At 36.8% G+C, this 22,595-nt stretch overlaps 2 protein-coding genes and 1 long non-coding RNA gene across 5 annotated transcripts in view; 2 read left to right on the top strand and 1 right to left on the bottom strand.

The window, feature by feature from the left end:
- LOC146457984 (uncharacterized) overlaps nt 1-1,704 on the top strand; it is a 41,459-nt gene extending 39,755 nt beyond the window's left edge. For all 3 annotated transcript variants that reach the window (XM_085091107.1, XM_085091106.1, XM_085091105.1), the window contains one exon: nt 1,116-1,704. The gene's annotated coding sequence lies outside the window, so the exon portion shown is untranslated. The remainder of the gene's footprint in view (nt 1-1,115) is intronic.
- Nucleotides 1-2,821, bottom strand: part of LOC146457985 (uncharacterized) — a 36,245-nt gene extending 33,424 nt beyond the window's left edge. The window contains exons 1-2 of the long non-coding RNA XR_014858301.1: nt 2,674-2,821; nt 543-2,544 (exon numbers count right to left, since the gene is read on the bottom strand). This is a non-coding gene — a long non-coding RNA (uncharacterized LOC146457985). The remainder of the gene's footprint in view (nt 1-542; nt 2,545-2,673) is intronic.
- Nucleotides 1-22,595, top strand: part of LOC146457983 (uncharacterized) — a 97,208-nt gene that overhangs the window by 51,018 nt on the left and 23,595 nt on the right. The window contains exons 8-10 of the mRNA XM_085091084.1: nt 14,384-14,436; nt 17,567-17,643; nt 21,246-21,318. Coding sequence (XP_084947210.1) covers nt 14,384-14,436; nt 17,567-17,643; nt 21,246-21,318 — 203 coding nt within the window. The remainder of the gene's footprint in view (nt 1-14,383; nt 14,437-17,566; nt 17,644-21,245; nt 21,319-22,595) is intronic.

Here is a 22,595-nt window from a genome sequence, read left to right on the forward strand (position 1 = left end):
AAGAAACGTTTTACTTGATGTCAAATACGCGTAATATACGTTTATTTGTGTTGTACGAGTAATTCACAGAAAATCGAAAAAAAAAAAAAAAAGAGAAGAAAAGAAAGGTCCCATTTGAAGCAGATTCCTTTGTCAGGTTTTTTTTAATTTGGTTTTGGTTTAAAGAAGCAATTATTGTCTTTCTTTTCTCTTGTTTTGGTCGTTTGGTGGTTGCCGCGAATTGGTTTTAGTGAAATGGTAGATTATATCATGGAATAAACCTTATTTCCACCCGTCTTTTGTGAATTTGGATAAAATAGGCGTTGAATGTTACACTTCTTTTCTCGGGTAGAATAAAATTTTATTGAAAGAATGACAAATTTTTAATTGCAAATTTTCCTTATAAAAAAATCAGCGATAAACAATGTCTTGCGCTTGTTACCAATTGGAAACTCCAAGGATAAACAAATGATTTCAAATAACAATTTCACAATTAGTGTTTCTGTTTCCAATTTAGGCATTTTGGTGCCGAGATCACAAGAATTAAAAATTGTTATTTCAACGGTTAACCAGTGAGTTTATTCTGAAACATAGGATTTATTTTGGTTAGGTTCGGTACAAACAACTCGCACGTTATTGGCAGAATACAGTGACCGATGTAAAGTCATTTAGTACGTACTTACTGTCAACGCAGTGGGAACTAAATTTTCGTTTGTGGCGTTAAAGGTAGATATATCAGTTGTTGAAATTTTTTTTTGAAAAACAAGCGTACAGTCGAACCTCGTTATTACAGACACTAAGGGGATAAGAGTAAGTGTCCGTATTATAGAGGTGTCTGCTTTAGAGAAGTAGGCTTTATATGGATTCCTGTCTCTTGGGGACCAAGTGAACTGTCCGTAATAGAGAGGTGTCCGTATTAGAAAGATGTCCGTATTATAAAGGTGTCTGTATTATAGAGGTGTCTGTATTAGAAAGGTGTCCCGGTATTATAGAGGTGTCCGTATTATAAAGGTGTCCCGGTATTATAGAGGTGTCCGTATTTTAAAAGTGTCCCGGTATTATAAAGGTGTCCCGGTATTATAGAGGTGTCCGTAATGTAAAGGTGTCTGTATTATAGAGGTGTCCGTAATAGAGAGGTGTCCGCATTATGGAGGTGTCCGAAAGGAGAGGTTCTATAGTAGTACCAACTATAGAACAACTATTGTACCCACCTTGTGATCTAGCACAAAAATAAAAAAAAAGGTAGACTTTAAAATGCATATAACAGTTAACTGGGTATTTCCATTTGTATAAGCTATAGATAGTAGCTTTTTTTGTATATTACGGTAATTTTATTTAGTTTTCAGGTACATGGTACTGTTATTAGTAAGATTTAACATTTTAAGAGGACATTTATATTTTTACTATAATAGAATAGAATTTATTTTAATAGAAGTGAAAGTAATTTAATGGAAATTTGTTATCTAAGGCTTCATCGTAAACATAATTTGTTTAACTTTTTTATTATTATTATCTCCGATAACATATTTCTAAATAACTGGATACTTTCCGTTTTTAATATCGTAAGGAAATTTATTTATTTATTTATTTATTTTTACAGTGTATATTACTGTAAACATCTTTTGTAATCATTTTTTACTGTACAATAATAGTTTTACATTGTATTTCTATTTTTATAGTTACAATGTCAATTTCGACTCTAATAAAATTTACTAGGCATGAAAAGCCGCTTTCTTTTCCCATTTCTCGGACATGTTTAAGCTGCTTCTTGTTGCCCATTCGAGTTTTCTTGGAGCATTTGAATACAGTTTAAAATGCTGGAAACAAGTGAATTTGTGTGGGGCTTGACACTGTTCGAGTTGCCGCTTATTTTTCTCAGGGGTTAGTGAGCGCGTGTCGTGTCTCCTCGCGGGAGACGATTATCGAGCGCGCGCGCGCGTGTTTCATTCGCTCTTATTATCCTTGAGGAAAAAAATCCTGGCTTATTTGAATCAGAGTTTTTGGCCCTAAGGCCTGTGCACAGGATTGTTTTTATAATCAAGTGCTATATCCATAAAAGACGTTTTTACAGGTATGAACTTGTTATTTTCAGCTTCGAAATTATTTACTCCCTACAAATATACACACGGTCACGATTTTAAAAACTTCTGTCAAAGTTTGGGGCATTGATTAAAGTATATTTTGATAAACTGATCAAACACATTGGGATAGTGTTTGCTTCTTTCACGCAGTTTGATCAACACTCGAACGGCTTTGACAAGAATAACAGGACATGTCCTACGGAAGGGGTTTACATTGGCGGGCAATAATATGAGTTTTCAATCGAAAGTTCGCGAGTAGATCGAAGCATACGTGTCCTATTTCCTTTGCTTGCACATGAAGCAAAGGAAATTGGCGACGTCAGCACGCAGGCTATTGTCAGCCTTGTGGTTCTTCGCGATTGGCATTTGACCTCACCAAACAGTGGACATGAAGGCGAAAGGTACATTTTGAGCCTGGACAAACTGCAAAACACACAAGAGCAAATAAAAGCACTTGTGTTATCTCCTGGAGACCATTATATTTCTGAACTGATAATAGTTTGATTTAAAGAATCGACCATAAGAAGACACAGAAAAAATCTGAGCCCTGTGTCCTCTTATGGTCGATTCTAAAAATCTCCCTGTATTTTCCTTTATAATATCATGCAGTGACATAGGTTGATAATAGTTTGATTCCAGCAAATCACATTACGGTATGTCCTAACTACGTCATTCTCTAAATTTCAACAAAGTATAGTTTGCATGTCTTCTGGAATTCCTGGATAGTGCAGTTTGGAGCCAAAGAAGCTCCACACCGCCAGTCTAGAATATTTTGAAAGTTGAACCGACCGGAACTGGCCTGAAAACACCGACATTTAAAACTTGAGAACGGAATTAATGTTTCCCAAAATCCTTGCCGCTGCTTCCAATGTCAGTTTTTCATAAGGACCCGGGACGAGTTGCATAAAACTTAATGGCGGGCGTAACTGCTATCGTCAGACGTTCAAATACTGAATGTGACTGGACTGAAGGTCTGGCGTTAGCAGTTACGTCCGACGTGAAAATTTATACAACTCACCTGGTCTGTTCATGGTCCATTTTAATGAATTGTTCGTGTCACCATACACAGATTAATTTTTAGATTGTCTTATTTCTGTATATATATTTTTATAAAAAATGTTTTAATCCCTTGGTTGGGTGCTTCGCGAGGGTCTGAGTGTCCCGTTTGTGCCTTTCCCTTTTGGGCAACCTTTTTAAATATTTATTATGTATTTATGTACCATTCATATCTGTGTGATTGCCCGATAAAGTTTTATTAAGTTTTATGTCAGTCGATTTTTGTCTGTGTAGTCCTCTTTCTTCTATCGGCTTGAAATTACGAAAACAAATCCGCACCAAAGCAGTATATTTCGGCTAAAAATACAAATAAACTAAGCACATCAACTAAAAAGCAAGAGTTCAGTATAATCAACCGAATGAGAAAACAAAACTCTTCAAACTTTGCCGAGAGAAAAGCACCGGAAATTTTCGGTCACAGAAACCAGAAATCAAATTGTACTGGTATAGCAACCGTTTAGCAACGAGATAGGAAAATGGACCGTTGAATGCATGCGCGGGAATAAAAGCCTTCGCTTTCTCAATGATCGCAGTATATTGTCTTCACGCCCCACCCTTCCCTGACTAAACCGAAACAAGAATGTAAATGAAAGAAAACGAAAGCCCACAAAAGGTTCTCAAGATGACGTTAAGGACCCGGCTATACAAGACGCTCGGTTGACCTCTCGTTTGATACATCTCCTTACAAAACACTACGAACTGCTCCAGCTTCGGGTTTACCCTTCATCAAATATTGTTAATTTATTAGCTAATATTTAGCTAATAGAAATATTTTTGACATTGGATTCAACACACTGTTTAGCAGACTTCGACCAGCTTTTCCTGAATGAAGCTTTATAACCATGAAATGCACTAAACAATCCTAATACGAAGATTTTCTGGGCCCAAAAAGTAACTTGTCGAAAAAGAGGTTGTTGTTGTTAATTCGTCGTGGAATATACAATATTATTAAAAACTGGATCATTGTATAATGCAATTTCAGGGATTTGATTGGCTTAGAGGCCATGGTATTATATGAGCCATTAAACCATGCCTGAGAAATAGTGACCATTAAATGGTTTTCCGGTTTTTCTTTCAAAGTAAAATCAGCACGATCTAGCAATATTTCTTGATTATTTTTAATAAACAGTTATTCCACTTGCACTTGTTCGATATGAGATGATTATAGCCATCTCGGCGCCACGCGCCTCGTTGGTTATACGTTAGGCTGATGTAGCAACAGAACGCAACATATGCAACGCGCGCTCGTAGAATAACTGTTAAACTAGTGATTTCAATCTGAAAGTGGGTGCTGGCGAAGGGGGATAAAGTTGTGGGGATATTATTAAACAGTGAATGGGTTTGGAAAGGGGGTCGACTTTGAGGGTAGGGAGAGTAGGTTTCAGTTGGATGAGTTGTAAAAATCATGACTACAGCAAGCATTGGTTTTGAAAATGGGTCATGGCAGGTTTAGTGATTTGTATAACCCATATTAGGGAAGAAATGTTGAAAACGCTTCTTTTTTGTGGGATGGGGGTGTTGGTGAAGTGGACGGATCAGCCGCCTCAAACGGCACAGATTTGGAATTATTTGCCTCCACGAGCAAAGAACTCGAGTGAAAGTGCAACGAGTCGTTTGATTTCAGAGTGAAGCAATCATCTGAAATCTTTCACAGTTGCACAGCCCAGGGGGGGGGGGGGGGGGGTACTCGGGTATATTAGTGACGGGGACGTGCGAAGACCTTTTTGGGTTTGAAATTCTCGGCTTGGGACTTTTTTTGGGTTTGAAATTTTCTGGTGGACTTTTTTTCCCCTTAAGATTTTGGCGAGAACTTTTTTTGGGTTGATGAAAATCGTGCCCTACCATTCTTGATTTTACGCAAAACGATTTCACTAACAAGTTTAAATCATGCAAATAAAATGACAAGACAAAGACAACTCTGGTTTATTTGTTAACGATCAATCATCTTGCATCAGTTACATATTGTTGATTGTCGAAGATATCGCATTACTTTATGGGATTATGGGACGACATTGCCTTTGAGGCTGGCAGTGATAAAAACATATATTGCGCTCAACTTTGAAAAATGACTGCAGTCTGCCTAAAGTTTTGTGACAGATTCACGAGGAATGAATAAAGTCGGACGCATGAAATATCTCGCATTCTCTTGGTGTTTTGTACTTTTATTGTTTTTGACGCTTAAAAAATTTGGACTTTTTTTGGGTTATGTTTTTGGCTGCTGGACTTTTTTTGGGTTTTCCTTAGCGTGACGGGACTTTTTTGGGTTTCAAAATTTGGCCTCATTCGCACCTCCCCGTAACTGATATACCCGAGTACCCCCCCCCCCCCCCTGGGTTGCACAGTTCGCTTCGACGAGCGATCGACATGTTTTCAATTCTTTTGCCTCAACGGACACACTTACAGCCCGAAAGAGCATGACTCAACGGTCGAATTATCCTGCACAAACTCCACAGATTTTGAATGATTGGGCTCCACGGGCAAAGAACTCGTGTGAAAGTAAAACGAGTCCTTTGATTTCACAGTTAAGTGGTTCGCAGATTTTGAATTATTAGCCTCCACGGTATTTTTATACCTGCCAACTTTTTCTGTGTCAAACGCGTGAGATTTTTGTCTCGTCATGACCGGGATTACAGAAATCGTCCGAGCCACTTCCGAAGATTTCCGACGATTTTCCGAAGACTGCGAACGTTGCCGAAAATAAACGACGATATTCCGACGACCTTTGAAGACTTACGATTCAAATGGATTGTAGACATTTGAAAGCTTTTACGATTGTTATAAGAAGCAGAAGTTTTCTTAGAACAACTCGTCCGGATTTGTGAGTCAGGCGTGAGATATTGTCCTTGATGCGTGAGATCGATGTCTGCAGTCCCCAGGCGTGAGACTCACGCATAATGCGTGAGAGTTGGCAGGTATATATTTTTTCTATTTGCTGTCTTTATTTGCTTCTGTAATCATTCATCAAGGTCACGAACGGAAAGAGATCAATTTGTGTTTGGCTGCTTTTATAGATCCACCGCTTGAGAATTGAGATCACTTTCCACGGGAAAATTTTACCACGATCTTACGCACAGACGGTTTCGAGGCGCAGTTGACTTTGCCATAAAACAAATAGGTAAGTATTTCTAAATATTTTTATTTGCTAGATGTCTTCATTTGCTTGTGAATATTCATCAAGGTCAAGAAACGGATCAATGATATCCCGTGGAAAGTGATATCTTTCCGTTCGTGACCTTGATGAATGATTACAAAAGCAAACGTCAACTGCACCTCGTAACCGAAAGCGTCTGACAGCGTGCGATTCTCAAGTGCAAAGTGAGGTGTGTATCCCGGATTATATGTCAGGCATGTGATTTGCGCATGATTGTCGTCTCAACCATCCCGGATAATGCTCTACTGCGCAAGCTTCGAGTCTTACATCCGACAAAATTTTGGATTTTTTCCCCTATTGACAAGAATAGTGTGCTGTCTCGCTAACGCTCGCCAGCAATAAAAAGTGTATTATCGTTTGTCTTACGATGTAGTCACTTTGAGTTGTAAATAGCGACGTTTCGACTGCTTACTGCTAGTCTTCATCAGGCGATGAGGTTACGCGGAACCAGTAATATCACGACAGCTATTTGTATGCGCGGCAGCTATGAACGTTATCTGATTGGAATGATATAAAAGTAAATATAGTAAATATAAAAAAATGTCAGTAATGGCTTAAAAAACAGACGTTTCGGGTGTATCATGACCCTCTGCTTCAGTGGAAGAAAACCGTTGAAATACGCAATCGGAGTCACGTGCTCATACGACTAATAGCGCCCGCCCGCGCATGCATACATAAAAAGTCACAGTCCTTCCGGCTGAACAGTTCCCAGTTGGAAATTAACCTCACTTCACACTGCTTGCGCTGGAGGTTTGTCCCATTGCATAACTGCATACCCCGCAACCGCATATCTCAAATACTGTGAACCGTAGGGTTAAAATTTTGGGCCACAGGACACCCAGCAGTGTAGTCGACTCCCGATAACTCGAACCCTCACTATCTCGAACTAATTTTCCCTTCTTTCACGTCATTTTCTATATAATTTTACCCTCGATAACGCGAACTCCCGACAACTCGAACCTTTCTCAATTTCTCTTGAAGGTTTGAGTTATCGGGAGTCGACTGTACTACGTAAGTGTTCGCTAAAACGACTCCTAAGGCTCCGCCCTGTTTCACCAATGTGGTTTCACCAATGTAAAGAATGGTAGGGCATCGGTTACAGGATACGAAGTACACAAGATTACTGGACTGGCAGGTGAAGTGGCCATGGACAGAAAAAGAGTAGTTAGGGCTTCGTATCTCTGTGTCAGGGATGATGTGCTGGCAGGTAGGGCTGAAATGGGGCGTTAACACGCACGCGAACCATATTGCTCAATAGTAGAGTGGTCAGTGGAGGGTACAAGCATGTTTCAGTCCTGGGTTTAGGTCGCGTTTGTATCCCACCAAAGGTGGTTTTCTGAAGATACCTCGCGTTGCTGATCTGTTGAAAGAACGCGAAAGTTCTGGAGTAGAAACCGTTTGCTAAACGGGTGGTGTGTGAGAACCAGAAAAAAAAAACAGAAAAACAGACAGGTCAATCTCTAAGAAGATTAGTCGCCTATCTACTCATCCTCTGTATAATTTGTTGCCCAGAGTTAAAGAATCATCAAAACGTCTGAGAACCCAAACAAGCCTTTTACCCTGTGTTAATACGGAACGTTTTAAAGCTAGTTTTATTAATAGACTCTGTTTTAAATACACACTTCTACTTTTTAACTAATGATGTTGAACATGTAAATATAGGTATGTATTTATACTTGTATATTCAATAAAGATTTAAAAAACAAACAAAACAAAAAAAAAAGCAGAGGTACTCTATCAACGATTCCGTCATTCTGCACAGACAAGCGTAGGACATCAGGACGGTTGATAGTTGCTACCCTCTGTAGATCGTTTTCAAGGGAAGCACATGGATAACCACGTAGTGAGAAGAATGTAAGCATCTCCGGCCCTTGATCTCATGAGGAAGTCATCATCGTCGGAGCAAAGTCGACACTGGCGGAGAAACTGGCTGTAAGGGATAGCAGGCAGTGATCAAGATGGAAAAGAGAGAAATACATGGAGGTAGTTGTTAGTATCTGTTTCCTTTAGTAGACGGAGGTTTGAATCCAGCCTTCGTATAAGAAATCATCATTTGCATATTCAGACAGGCAGACAGAGTATACCAGAGACACCTGAAGCCCTAAAGTTCTGTCATTTTTGCCAGGAAAATGAAATTGAAAATGACTGATTTCTTTTTTTATTCTCCTGTAATCTTTATGACAATCTACGTTCAAAATTATTTTCTGAAATAACTGCAAAATATACTCTCTTCAAAGACCTTGACACAAATTCAAAAATTCTGTTCCTCTTTAATGATATCGACCCAGTTATCTGTAGATCATTAGCTGTATATATTTACGAATGCATGAACTGTAGACAGAATTTGTTGTTCAAATATTACTATTATGATACTCGGGTTTCCTATGGGTGGTCAATGCCTACTAATATGGGGATATTTTTGTGCAGCTTAAAACTATGCGGAGAAAGCAGAACTCAGCAAGTGCTCTTAATATCCAAAAAGAAAATTTTTAGTAACCATGCGTTTTTCAGAGATAATAAAGCTTCAATTTGGAAAAAAAAAAGCCATACTTTGTTTTGTATTTTACGGCTATTTATAATAAATTTTGCTCAATTATCTCTGAAAAATGCGTGGTTACTCCCAATTTTCTTTTTGGATTTGAATAGCCCTTGCTAAGATCTGCTTTTCCCGCATAGTCATAAACCGCGCAAAACTAACTGTTTGTGGGCTCCCTGTGATGCCATCAAGCGGAACCTCGTTCCCAGGGCTTTTCTCAAATCCATCAAGCGAGCATATACCATATCCTATAATAATATACATATTTAACATCCATGTATACTCCGTTTCCGCATCAATGTTTGTCGGATTCCTTCCAAATTTTCTGAAGACAAGAGTCATATATCGGATAAATGTTCTCGAATTCATCAAACTAAAATGTGCAAATGGGAACAGTAAGTAGCACAGCCAGTCATGAAACAGGAAAGGTCGTGATTCAGGGAGACCCGCAGCAAATCAATGTTTTGTTCGTTTGTAATGAGTGGAATTCATCTAAGGGCGGTTTGTCCACCTTCAACAGAGAGTTTGCGATCAATTTGGCGAAAACTTCAAGCGACACTATCAAGGTTCACTGCTATGTCTCCCAAAGCACTCAACAGGAGAGAGAAGATGCTAAAAGAGACGGAGTGAATATTATAATTGCAAAGAGTATTCCCGGAACTTCTGACCCCCTGGAATGGTTGAGACAGCCGCCTCCAGAACTTGAGTGTCCTGATATTGTTGTGGGCCATGGACTAAAGTTTGGTACACCTGCTTACTGCATTGTGCAGACAAAAAAATGCAAGTGGGTGCAGTGTGTTCATGTCTGTTACGAAGACCTTGGAAAATTCAAACTTGCAGATGAAAAGAGAACTGTACCAGATACAATCGAAGAGAATGAGAAGAAGCAAAAAGAAGAAATTAAACTCTGCAAAGCAGCAAATATGGTTATCGCTGTTGGCTCACGGCTGCAGCAAAAGTACAACAGATGCCTCCCAGACATTGAGGTAGAGGTCATCACACCAGGGATTTTGGAAAGCTTTTATTACCTTTCAGGTAAGAAACGTAGCAAAGTTAGCTGGAGTCCAGATGAATTTAGTATTTTTGTGTTTGGTAGAGCAAGTTATGAAGACCTTGTTCTGAAAGGATATGACATCATTGTCGATGCAGTGGGTTCTCTTGGAGAGAAATTTGAGGTCACATTTGTTGGTGCACCTGAAGGTCAACATAGAAAAATAGAGGAGTGGTTCCTACAGAATAAAAAGGTGAAACGTAAGCAATTGACAATTCGTGGTTACTGTGATCAAAATGAGCTCAAGACGATGTTCTATGGAGCTGACTTGGTTGCCATGCCTTCTCGCACTGAAGGTTTTGGACTGATTGCCCTTGAAGCCATCTCTGCTGGTGTTCCTGTGCTTGTTACTAGTGAATCTGGAATTGCCAAGGCCTTAGAGAGAGTAGAGGGTGGAAAGTCTGTTATTGTTCAGTCAGAAGAACCAGAGGAATGGGCTCAGAAAATCAAGACAATGTCCATGAAGAAGCCAGAAGAAAGACTTGATAATGCAATTCGTCTACGAGAGAACTACGAGAAGACATACTCTTGGAGCACACAGTGTGGAAGATTTTCAGAGATGATTGGGGCTCTTATTAGAGGGAGTTGTCATGTGGATGGTATGTGGACCAATATGAGGGTGGTAAAAGGGGTTCTTGGTTATGTTTCACAGAAAAAAAATAGTCCTTTCACATTTCATGGAGAATAAAATTGGTATCTCAAAGCATTATAATGATTCCTAATGAATATTAAACATCTAATTCTTATTTCATGGTCAATGTTTTGGAAAAATCGTGGCTCAGAGGTAAAATCAAAATTCATGCGAAAAAGTAAGGGCTATTTACTCATTGCAAAGAACCCATTACCACACTCTAATTTGTGCTTTTGTGCTACAAACTTTCATTATATGTAAATGTTCACAATCCTTTAGAATCCGAAAGCATTTTGGGGTAAAACCAATCTTGTACTCAGAGATTTTTTTCCCATATTTATGTTCTCGTGCTCGTCTTGTCTCGCCTCGACTAGCTTTGTGGCTATTTGCAGGACAAGCAACTTATATCATCAGAATTTGTAAATTTAAATAAATTGTTGTTGTTGTTGTTGCCCTCTTTCCAGATGTAATATTATGAATTATTATTCAAAGCAAACTCGAGGAAGTCAAACAATAATATTTCCATGTCTAAAAATACTACAAAACACTGTAATATACATGTGTAAAAACTGTCCTTGTATAGAAACTAAAAAGTGAAAAACAGTGCCACAGTCATATTCCATAATCAACACACTATGAAAGAAGCAGCGAGACTCTACTTACTACTACAAATCAGACTCTGGATCAAACTTTACTATGTTCTTTAAATCCTTAACAAACTGAATCAAAATAATAAATAATAACAACAACTAATAATAATAATAATAATAACAATAATAGTAATAATAATAATAATAATAATAATAATAATAATAATAATAATAATAATAATAACAACAACAATAATAATAACAACAACAACAATAATAATAATAAACATATACCAAGCAAATTGTTATTTACAAGTTAAAAGTTGAAAAAAGAACTATTAAAACCTATTCACAATTCATTTCCATTTCGAGGCTAATTTTCAAGCACAAATGTCATAATAATAATAATAATAATAATAATAATAATAATAATAATAATAATAATACAGGGAACCCACATCAGGAAAGCGATACTCAGTTGGGCCTTGTAGATTGCGAAAAAAACTACTAATGCTCCCAAAGATTACAAATGCTTTAAAAATTACAAATATTTTTAAAATAGAAAATACAAAGACACAATAACAAGGAATAAAATTTAGGAATAAGAATTAAAAACTAGCTAAAAACATGCTTTTGATATGTTGCTTAAAAATTAAAAGTGAGTCTATGTCTTTGAAAGACTGTTCTAAAAGGTTCCTTTTCTTAATACCCTGGTAAAGGAGTCTCTTCTTTCCATAGTTTGCTTGGATGAGTGGGAGACAGAAATCATTCTCTGGGTATTATATAGCTCGATGGATATCACTGTTCCTAAGAATTTTAAAATCACAATCTATGAGTCCATGAACATACTTAAGAAAAGTGATCACGTATCTGTTTTTACACGTGTATATGTGGTCCTGTATGTCACCTGGAGAAACTCTGACTTGAAGACTTGATCCTCCTTATGGGAGCAGGGATGACACAAAGATAATAGCACTCACCTCACACCAATCTGGCCCAGGTTTTGATTCCAGAACTTGGTATCATAAAAGTATGTGGGTTGAGTTTGTTGTTGGTTCTCGTCCTTGTTCTGAGAAGTTTTTCTCTGGTTACCCCAGTTTTCCCCTCTCCTCAAAAATTAACACGTCTAAATTGCAATTTGATCTGGAATCTGACGGCCACAGGTTTGTCAGACCTAACAGACTGTTAAGTGCCACCCTTGTTAAGCAAAGTAGATTTATTTATTTGTTTTAATTTCCTTGCCTTTGTGTGGTATGACAGAAGCTCTTAGGAGAGACTCTGTGGTATTCAATTTTGGACAGGAGAAATCCTGTGATTAAAAATTTAAATGAAAGGCAGAGACATTAACAGAACGGGTCAGCCAATCAAAAAATATGATTTTTTAGTGTCGCTCCAGGCAACCAACCACTGGCCATTAGGAGCCTGAAGACTCTGGGTTAGATGAGATTGTGGTAAAAATTACAGTGAAAGCTTTTACCAATTATGCTGATCCACTTTCCTATAATCACTTTGGAGATCTAAGCTCAAATAGAGCACATGTTTCTTGTCATTGGAGATTCTTGGTAAAGGCCTTCTTCAATAAAAAAAATATAAAAAAAAAACATTAATTTTACAAATTTTTTATGTCATTAGCTTTTCTCACCCTAACCAAAATGTGAAGTACATGTAAAAATATAATTAATTAACATCGATGCTTACTAGTAGAGCAATTAATAATTAATGGATACAAACCAGTAAAGCTCAATCAGTTCAAGTTCAAGTTTATTCAAAAATGTTAATATACAATTAAGGACAACGCTAACCCGCAAGTAGCTAGAGCTAATCTAGGCGGGTAGTGAGAAGACTAATTTATAAGTATTAATTGGAGTTAACAGAAATCTATATACAATTTGTCAGTGAGCCATACAAACATTGAAAAACAAAAGAAAGAAAACAAAATAAGTGAACATATGAAGAAAAAGAAATATAAATTGCTATACTCTAAATAGCTTGATTTACTTACGATCATGTGGTAACTTTCAGTTTTGAAAACACAGAAATAAGAGTAGGAATGCCAACATAATCATCCTTTTTTATTAAAATATGGAGTAACAGGTCTTGCATTTTCCTCTTAAAGCTGTGCTTGGGTAATTTTCGAAGTTGTTTATATTAAGTTAGAGGTTTTTCAGCCGGGCTTCCCAGACATAAAAAAGAATAAAATAACTGATCATGACTGGGTTTCATTTCAAACTCACTTATAAAAAATGGCTCTAACTTTAATTTATTATTACTCTTGCTGAGAACATTTCATGAACTTTCAAGTAAATCTGGGTTAGATATTGATGGCAGCTTAGAATTTGCTATCATTATAATGGTAGATAAACGAAACAAACTGTGTTACCAAGCACTGTATGTCCACAATTCACACAACTGACAAAAACCACATGGCCAATTGAACAGGCACTCTCATTGCTAATGACAGTTCACTTCACAATTAGGTGCAGTGCTTGTGTCCTCTGGTGATTCCAACAACAAATCAGATTTGATTGCAAATTCCAACACCCATTCTGCTTTGCAGGCCCAATTTTAGTGAGACACCAAATAAGAGGAAACAAAGTGCTGCTAAAATTAGGTGTGATCTCAGGTTATTTCTACTTAAATGCCAAAATTGTTGGTTGAAATGTCTAAACTGTTAGATATTAATGTCTATGAAAGTTAACTGCGTGTGTACCAAATAAAAAAATTAGCTCTTAGATGCAAAAACTGGTGCTTATGTGGGCTTATGGTACTAATCGCAAAACAAAACGAAATGGTAGGTTGGGAAATGGTTGAGAACAGAATGCCTGACCTGCAGAGATAAGAATTTGATAAAATTAGTATAAAGATGACAGGCTAAATTCCAGGCATCCCAAACTCAAATTCTGAGCTTTGAAGCGAGGAAAACTTAACTAAAGTTAACTATTTTATCATTGTTAAAGCTTTGTGTGAGCCAGAATGAAATCTTTAAGTAGAGGCATTGTTAGGTGAGATGCGGCCTATTTTCCTCATCTCCCTTTTTCTCCTGAATTAATCTTATTTTTCTGTTTTTCTAGCATATGGACACACTGTAACAACAAGGTTACAGTTAAACTGTAGTGATTTTCTTTGTTTTCTCTTGATGAATAATTATTAATGAGTTTGAGAAGTGCTTTTGAACACTTAGTACTGCAAAGTGTTAACATTCAGCAAAGCATTGATGGTGTGGATATGTCTGACTTTATCTTCACCCAGGAACTCATTAGACTACATTTTTAACACTGTCATTGTGTCATGCCTTATCACAGATTTAGATCACACTTCTCCTGCAATGTCTGGTGAGAGGGAACAGAGAGCACCAGTTGAGGTTTGTTAATCTGTTGTGTCTTTATTTTTTTTTTTTTTTTGAGGTGGTACAGGATCCTAATTTTTGATTGATCCATACATCATTTTATTGAGGTCAAAATAAAACAATTTTTTATAAATATTAATTAAAAAAACTACAGAATTGTCATATCTCATCAGGCTTTTTCTCAAAATTCAGTCATTTCTATCATTTAAGTTATGGAATTTGACTGAGGAATTTAATTTTAATGTGACTATCAGTTTCTGAAGGAGGGTATAAACTTAAAGGCCCACATTCACCCAAGATGTATTGCGCGCCGAGGAACAGTTTTCATGTATGAAAACCCCCCTATTTTATTTGAGCGGGAGTCGAGTGAGAAAGCAATAAGCGATCACGAATAGTCTTTCCCTCCAGCACGAGTCGTAGAGGAAACCCGTATGAACCTCTTGAGCTCGTAGAGCCAATAAGACCACGCGTTTGGACAATACTGCATTTCAAAACAAAAACGAACGACCACAATGACTCTTGGGTGAAGGTGGGCCTTTAAGATGCCAGTAGAACATATCAGACATTTATAAGAGTTTTCCTTGAGAAATTTAAAAGCATTACAACTTAGCCTTAAGCACAAAAATTATTTATTCCAGGTTATTACCTGGAATAAAAAACTCTGTTTCCAAACAAGCTGCAGTGTTCATCGAAATACGTTTTTCATTTACATGTACTGGTTTTTAATAATTATTAAGCTTTAAAATGTCAATATTTGGAAAAAAAATTAAAACTAATAATACAAATGAAACTGGAGGGGGCCTAAATCCGGGGGGGGGGGGGGGGGGGTTATAATCAGATGTATTTTTTGGTTTACAGGTAGATGGGCCTATAACCAGGGGGCTTATAAGCAGCAATTTATAGTATCAGTGAATCTCATATTTCTAGTGAAGAGTGGCATGCTCAACCTAGTTGAAAGGTGTTGTTATTGAAGCTTACTGAACTTAGTTGAGTAACATAATTTCAATGTTAACGCAACTGTGGCATAACTTTTCAATCAATATTATTGTTGCACCTACTTATAATCAAGTATTGTACTCTTAATGTATATATGGTCCCCCTGAGGAAACGGGGATGCCCAATCTGCGAGCCAGCGAATCATGCGAGGCATGCGAGGCATGCGAGTCAGACGTGCGAGGCACTCCGGTTAACCTAAAAAGCACTCCGGTTAGCCTAAATAGCACTCAGGTTAGCTTAAATAGCTCCCCGGTTAGCTTAACGGTTAGCAGTTTATGTTGGGGGTTGTTCATGCCTCGCATGCCTCGCATGTTTTGTTCATGCCTCACACGCCTCGCATGTCTGCCTCGCATGCCTCGCATGCCTCGCTGGCTCGCATATTGTATACACACTGAGGAAACAGTTTTGTTTTCCTTAGAGTCCTGATGTTGTACATGTTGAGGGAAACAATTCAGAGCTTGAGGGAAAACAAAACTAACTAGTTTTCTGAGGACCATACAATAACTGCTTTGTTATATATTAAAGGCCCATTTCCACCCTTAAGTTGATGCATTGCGCACCATTATTTTGAATTTCATGTAACACAAAATTACTGAAATCTTCAACAATACTCAAGAACCTTTTATCTTCGCCTTTTCCAAAGCAATCCTGTACATATTTTTTTAGTTCGCTTATTGTACATGCAATCCCCATTTATTCTTGCATATTTTCTTACCCGTACTTTTGTATATTAATTATGTAAATTTTACCATTTGGGGTCAAAGTTAGAGCGACTGACAACAATAGTAGTGAAATACATTCTGCTGTCGTATTGTAAGAGAAGAGTTACATCTCTGGTTCTTGATTTGTTTCAATCTATTTTTTATCCTCTGGAAAAGTGAGAAAATAATGTGAAAGAAACATAACCGTAGAAAAAAATGAACGGTGAGTCTGAGTAATGTCTGATGCATCAGGGCTCACACGTACTATAGATAATTTTTATATTATTTTACATTTTGGTTTATTACAAAGGATATTACTGTTTGCCTCTAACAATATCAGTGCTGTTGGCCACTCTTGCGAGCACAGCCACAACTTTACATGAGCGTCTGTCTCGGTAAAATCCCAATAAACGGGCAAGATAAAGGAGATGGAAGAATGTTTTTATTCAATATAGAAGCCATAACAACAATGAATGAATGTTTCACTTGAATTGTTTGACACCGAAACACCGCATTTTCCCACAGTTTTCGTGTTTCTCTGTATTATATGACTGAATAGTAAGAGTTTGGCCAGGCAAACCTAATGAAAAAATGAAAAAACGTCAATGGATTTATCCACTTTTGTGAAGAAATAAGCTTACATTTGTAGAGAATTGACGAGACCGTCAGGGCAATTTCACAAGAACACAGCATCTTTTCCTTCTATTGGATGTAGTTTCTTTGGCTGATAATCGAAAAAAACATTTTCTTTTAGGCTCAGGTTCCATGACATTTGTGTTTTCGTTATTTTAAACTGAAAACTGGCAGTGTTCTCATACTGGCTAATCTGTCGATCAAGCTGATGTGAGCATGTGCTGAAGATTATACACTGATCATGTGCTATGGTATCAGGTGCAAGCAACAGTAAATGCAGAATTTTATCCCGTTCAGGATACAATTGAATTTGATCAGGTGCAGATGACCAAGAATCAACCGATCACAGTGCTTGTTTGTTGAGTGAAAGTCTAGCCTATATAACAAGACAAGTTCTGTTGTGCAAAGCATGTCAGGAAATGTGAGCCAAACTCATCCTTACTAGATCGAACTACATTTGTAGACATATATCCCTGAATAATATTATTATAAGCAACATGTATTGCACATTATGTCACAGTAGAAATTTGTGGTCAAGCCTGCCTGGTGGTTGAGAGAAGTTAACCCTATATTTAAGCATTTAAATCCAAAGAAGTTGTTCCAAAGTGAAACTTAATACACCTGTGAAGTTTGACATATTATCTCATGATAGCATGATGTTTGTATTGGGTCATTTAAATATGTAGTCTTGCTACGGAAAGGTTTTCTGCTACCCAAAATAAAGTATTCTTTACAAACATTTATTATACAATTTAGAGAACATGTTGCTCAAATGTGATATATTGATAATTTGATTTTTCTTATTTACCAATCAGGATACCCACATAACTATTTCAGAAGAAGCAGTGGCTACCAACCTTTTGTATGAAGATTTGCCACTGGAAGAAATACCGTAAGTCAGTTAATATGCAGTTCATATGGGTGCCTTGAGTAGTCCATAGTTTTGTCTAGATGTAAGTTGTTTAAAAAGGGAAACTATCATGATGATCAATGACTGTTGCTTGCAAAACTCAGAAATTGAAAAGTTCAGCTTGCTCTTTTAAGTTTGATTTAATTTGTCAAATTTAAAATGGCATCAACTGAGTGAAACTGCTGTAGTCTAAACAAAGAGTAACTTGGTAAGTAAAGTGTTTATTAAATTTTAGTGGATTCACCTGGCTTAATTGCAGAGAGTGGGAAAATTGTAATGAAGGAGAGACAGGGTTTAGTGACAGTGAGGGAAAAGTCTGAGAAAATAATTTTTTTCATGATCAGAAAAAAGTAATAAATTATGAAAATTGCATCCTTCAGGGGAATTTGCTATGTTAGCAAGGGCAATGTTGTTTAATTAGCATTTTTATCATAGCCTTGTATTTTGTAGATTTTTATCTTTTTGATTTTAATTAACATTTATCAATTTTATCATAGAGTTGTATAAGGATTTTTGTATACTGGTGTTACTGATATGTGAATTTGAGCTTAATTGTTTTATAAAATTTGTGGATACAATTTATTAAATTGCATTAGAGAGCAGTTTATTGTGAAAATACGCTTAGCTTTTGTGAGACCAGCAAGCTAGGCTCACCAGCTAGTTTTCAGGTATTTCACACTAAATGATTAAAATAACTAACACAAATTATTATTAGTTGTTTAAAAAATATTTAGAGAAGCATTTATTTCTGTGGCTTAATTCATTGCCAGTTTTTTTTTTTTTTTTGCCAAGGATTTGTCTTGGTTGACAGTGCATGAAAATTAATTTAGTGGCTTACAATATGTTGCTGCTTCTGAGTGCTAATTTCATGGCATCTTAGGCTTTTCTCAATCTTTATTTACACACAGTTAAAAAATTAAAAGTTAATACATATACAAAACTACAGGATTAACTATCAAATGAATATCGGAAAATATGTATAAATATGTAAAAATCCTAATCCAAAACAATAATACTAAAACCTTATGAAAAGATGACCTGCTTTCCTTGAATGCTGTGTCTCAACTTACCTAAAATGGAAATTAAGTAGTTTCTTAAACTGATTAAGTGATTCAGCCTGCCTTAGATAAATATTTACAGACAGTATTACAGGCTGTTCCAGAGAGCTGCACCACTATAGCTAATGAGCTATTTTTTAAATAATTTGTTCGTGGAAAAGGAACAACAAATTTGTTTGCAGAGTCCCTTGATTAAGGGGTAGCCTGTTTTCTTGCATTTAGCAAACTTAGTGCATAAATACTCAGGAGCAAGACCATTTAAAGACTTGTAAACCATTAAGGCTTTAATTTCTGATTTTGATGCTGAGTACACAGATCTTTCCAACCAAGTTACTGTATTTAGCACCCAGCATTCAGCATCATAACATGAGAAAGTTAATAACATGCAAGCATTACAATTCTGAAGCTTTTGTAGACTATCTAACAGTAACTAAAAAGTCTGGACTGTTGGCAATCCTTCACAGTCTTATAAATGTGATACAATGTGGTCAAGCAAAAATTTAGGGATTGCCAATGGAAGAAATAGACCAAGATATAATTTACCATGGCTTGAAGGTTGCCACCAATTCTGTTGTAAATTATTGGCATAATCAGCCATCACTTTGAAATCTGCTGGTAACCAAGGGAAACAGGAGACAAATTTGGCACAATCTGATGTCTCTTGACCTTGAAGAAATCCCTTGCAGAGGAAGCCATATTTAATTAGCTTTCAAATGGCATACTGAACTACATGTAAGAAATCTGATCAGATGTATCAAAAAAAATATTGATGTGAAAGGTTAGCACCCTGTGCTGACAATGCATATACAGCCCTGTGTGTGTTGTTTTACACTAGTGAACCAAAATATGAGTGAAAGATGGTAGAAGTGTTGGCCTAGTATGTTTACATACTAGTATGTTTACATACATTTTTGAGGTCACAAGGTGTTACAACACCTTGTGACCTCAAAAATTATAATTGATTGCAGATGAAACTGCATTTTCTTAGCATTGAAAGTAAATGATTTATTAATAATTAAGCTCAGCAATCTGTTCAGATGACTGCTGAAAAAAAAAGAACATACTTACAGTGGCCTATTCATGTGTGGCAGAGACCCTAGGAATGTGGTTGGATTAAAGATTATTTGTTTTTGATGCTGTCAGGACTAATTGATCAAGATAAAACCAGACGTCTCCTAAGTATGCCAACTTATTTGTCTTCCTGCTGTATATGTTTTGCTTAAATGGCAACACAGTGTCACCGCTTTCTGTTGCTAGAGACCTACAATGACCATACATAATTTTGTCATATATAGTTGCATGTGTTATGTGACACGCCCAACTGCATATGCAAGCTAGTCAAGATAAATTAGGATTATTTGCATCTCATGGACAAAAAGTCCCTATTAATTGCTGCTATCAAGATGCTTTTTGATTGCTCTATTGTGTGGTCTAGTAACACAAGTACAGCTAGTAAATGTGAATGCAAAGAGACTTTTCAGCACAGACAGGTCTTTAATTTACTGCTTCCATTATACTATAAAGTAGCCATACATTGTTAGGAAATGTGCAAGAGTGATTTAGTATGTATTCATTTTTTTTTTTGTTTTTCGTTTTTTTTCCTTTGCCTTTTCAAAGTGCTACTATAAATAGGTGATATGATTGATCCTCAAAGTATCAAGAATCTATAGACCTTTGATAACATTTTAGGTTTCAAGAAAAAAATAAAATAATTGCATGATGGGTTGCTTGTGATTGTATAATATCCTTTGAGGAAACTATATTAAAGCACAAAACTGTATTGAAAAAGAGAATTACAGTCAAACCCCTTAAAATTAAAGTGGCCACCCTTGGGAAATGGCAAGGGTTTGCTTAATAGGGGTTGGCCGCTTAATATGGTTTTGTCATAATTAGCAAAAGGTGTAATAGAAACATCAATTTATTTGAATACTAACACACTTTGGACAACTGTTGCACATAGGTCAAAGTTTCTTTTATAACTGTTGCCAAAACTCTACTATATCCTTTGAAAATTACACAATTCCTCAAGAAAATCCATTAATAAAAAGGTTTTTTTTTTTAATTGTGGCTTATCAAATCATTCATATCAATATTTAGTATGTTTTGTTGAGCCCCCATTTTGGCATGGTACTGCAACATGTAGTATCCTTATAAAATATTGCTAGCTACATGGTGTTCCCATTATTTTCCCCACTGTTTAGTGTGGGGTCACAGGTGGTGTCCAGTTGGGCATTTCCTCAAAAGACCTCTTTGAATTATTTTTTTAAATGAAGACTTTAGTAAAAAGTTAATTATGCAAAATAATACCTATAAGAATAAATTTGCAATTCATTGTTCTCAGACGGTTGTAGATCAGTCAACTCTCCCTTATTGCCTGTTACTTTCTGGCAATTAACTTGGGTTGTTTAAGGCTACCACATGGTGTATATGTCATTACAAGAGTGTGGGGGCACATAAAACAATATCACATGAACTACTGGTCAATGTATCATCAGTGCTTAATGTTATTAATCCATTTGTTTTCAGAGACAGCGACAAATACCAGCATCAGAAAATTGAAACTTTAGCTGATGGAAAGCTTGTGTTTGAGGGACATGAGGTTGGTTACATATTAGATAATACTAATACCACCATCAAATGAAATACCAAAGAAGTTAGCCTGCGTAGCTGGCGGTTTTTATAGGTGGGCTCACTGGAAAGCCGGGCACGAGGGCCAAACGAGTGGCAAAGCCGTGGGGAAATGGGCCGAGGGCAACAACTGTCGCGGTTCTCTCTCCATTTCCCCCGCAGCTGCACCACTCGTTTTGGCCCGGCTTTGCCGCCCGCCAAAACCGCCAGCTACGCAGGCTACATTAAAGACGTTTGAGGATTCATGAAACCAAACTATAACAGAGGAATTACATAGACGTGTTGTAGGGCTTGGCAAAATTGTTTTACTTTGTTTGAAAGTTGTAAATATTTACAATAGTTTGGTTGAAATGTGAATGTGTGGGTTTACCATACAGGCATCCGCATAGTACTATTATCTTCACTGTTCCATCTGTGGTATGGTCTGGCTAGCCTCTACTCTGTCTACTGTTGTGTTTTGTGTTTACTTGGACAACAAACTTTACTCCACATTGTCTCTCTTCACCTAGGTGTATAAATGGGTACTGCTGTCATGTTGCCTGGGGTAACCTTGTGGTGAGCTGAAGCTTCCCATCCTCAGGGTAGTAATTTTATGGTTCTTCTTTGCATCAAGCTAGATAAAGTAGGGTTAACTGCGTGTGGTACCTATGGCTTGAATGAAATTAGATGTAATTTGACCTTACCAACCCTTCTCTTATAAAATTCTGATATAAAATTAAACCAACAATATTTAAACTTTCAACTGAATGACGTTTTTAATTTAATGCCAAGATATATTTTCTTCAATAAAGATAACACATTTTTTAACTCGTGAATGCTCGCATGCGGGCTGTCACGAAAGCTAAGACTCCGAAAATTAAGATCCTTTTTTTTTTGATACCGTAATGATTCTATTTAGCGCCCGGGGCGCTTATTTAATTATGGTACCTCAAGGGAGGGCGCTTATTCGAAACAGGGCGCTTATTTATTTTTTGAGAAACAGCTAAATATGCGAAACAAAACTTTGATATTTATTTAACAAGGAGCAATAACAGAAACTGTAAAGGTTACATATATACAGTAAATATTCACTTAATGGAAGGGAATTTTGAAAATCACTTGTCTATTCAACGTCGATAGCATCAGGGTCGCTTGCATCAACAACAGAGCTTTCGGGTGCAGCATCTTTTATGTCCGATTCGGTAATTCCGTCAAAGGGATCATTGTCGCGTGATTAATTTATGGCTTTACATAATACGTTGAGCCGTT

The sequence above is a fragment of the Pavona decussata genome, unplaced genomic scaffold, assembly GCF_977016875.1.
Source record: "Pavona decussata unplaced genomic scaffold, jaPavDecu1.1 SCAFFOLD_234, whole genome shotgun sequence".
NCBI lineage: Eukaryota > Metazoa > Cnidaria > Anthozoa > Scleractinia > Agariciidae > Pavona > Pavona decussata.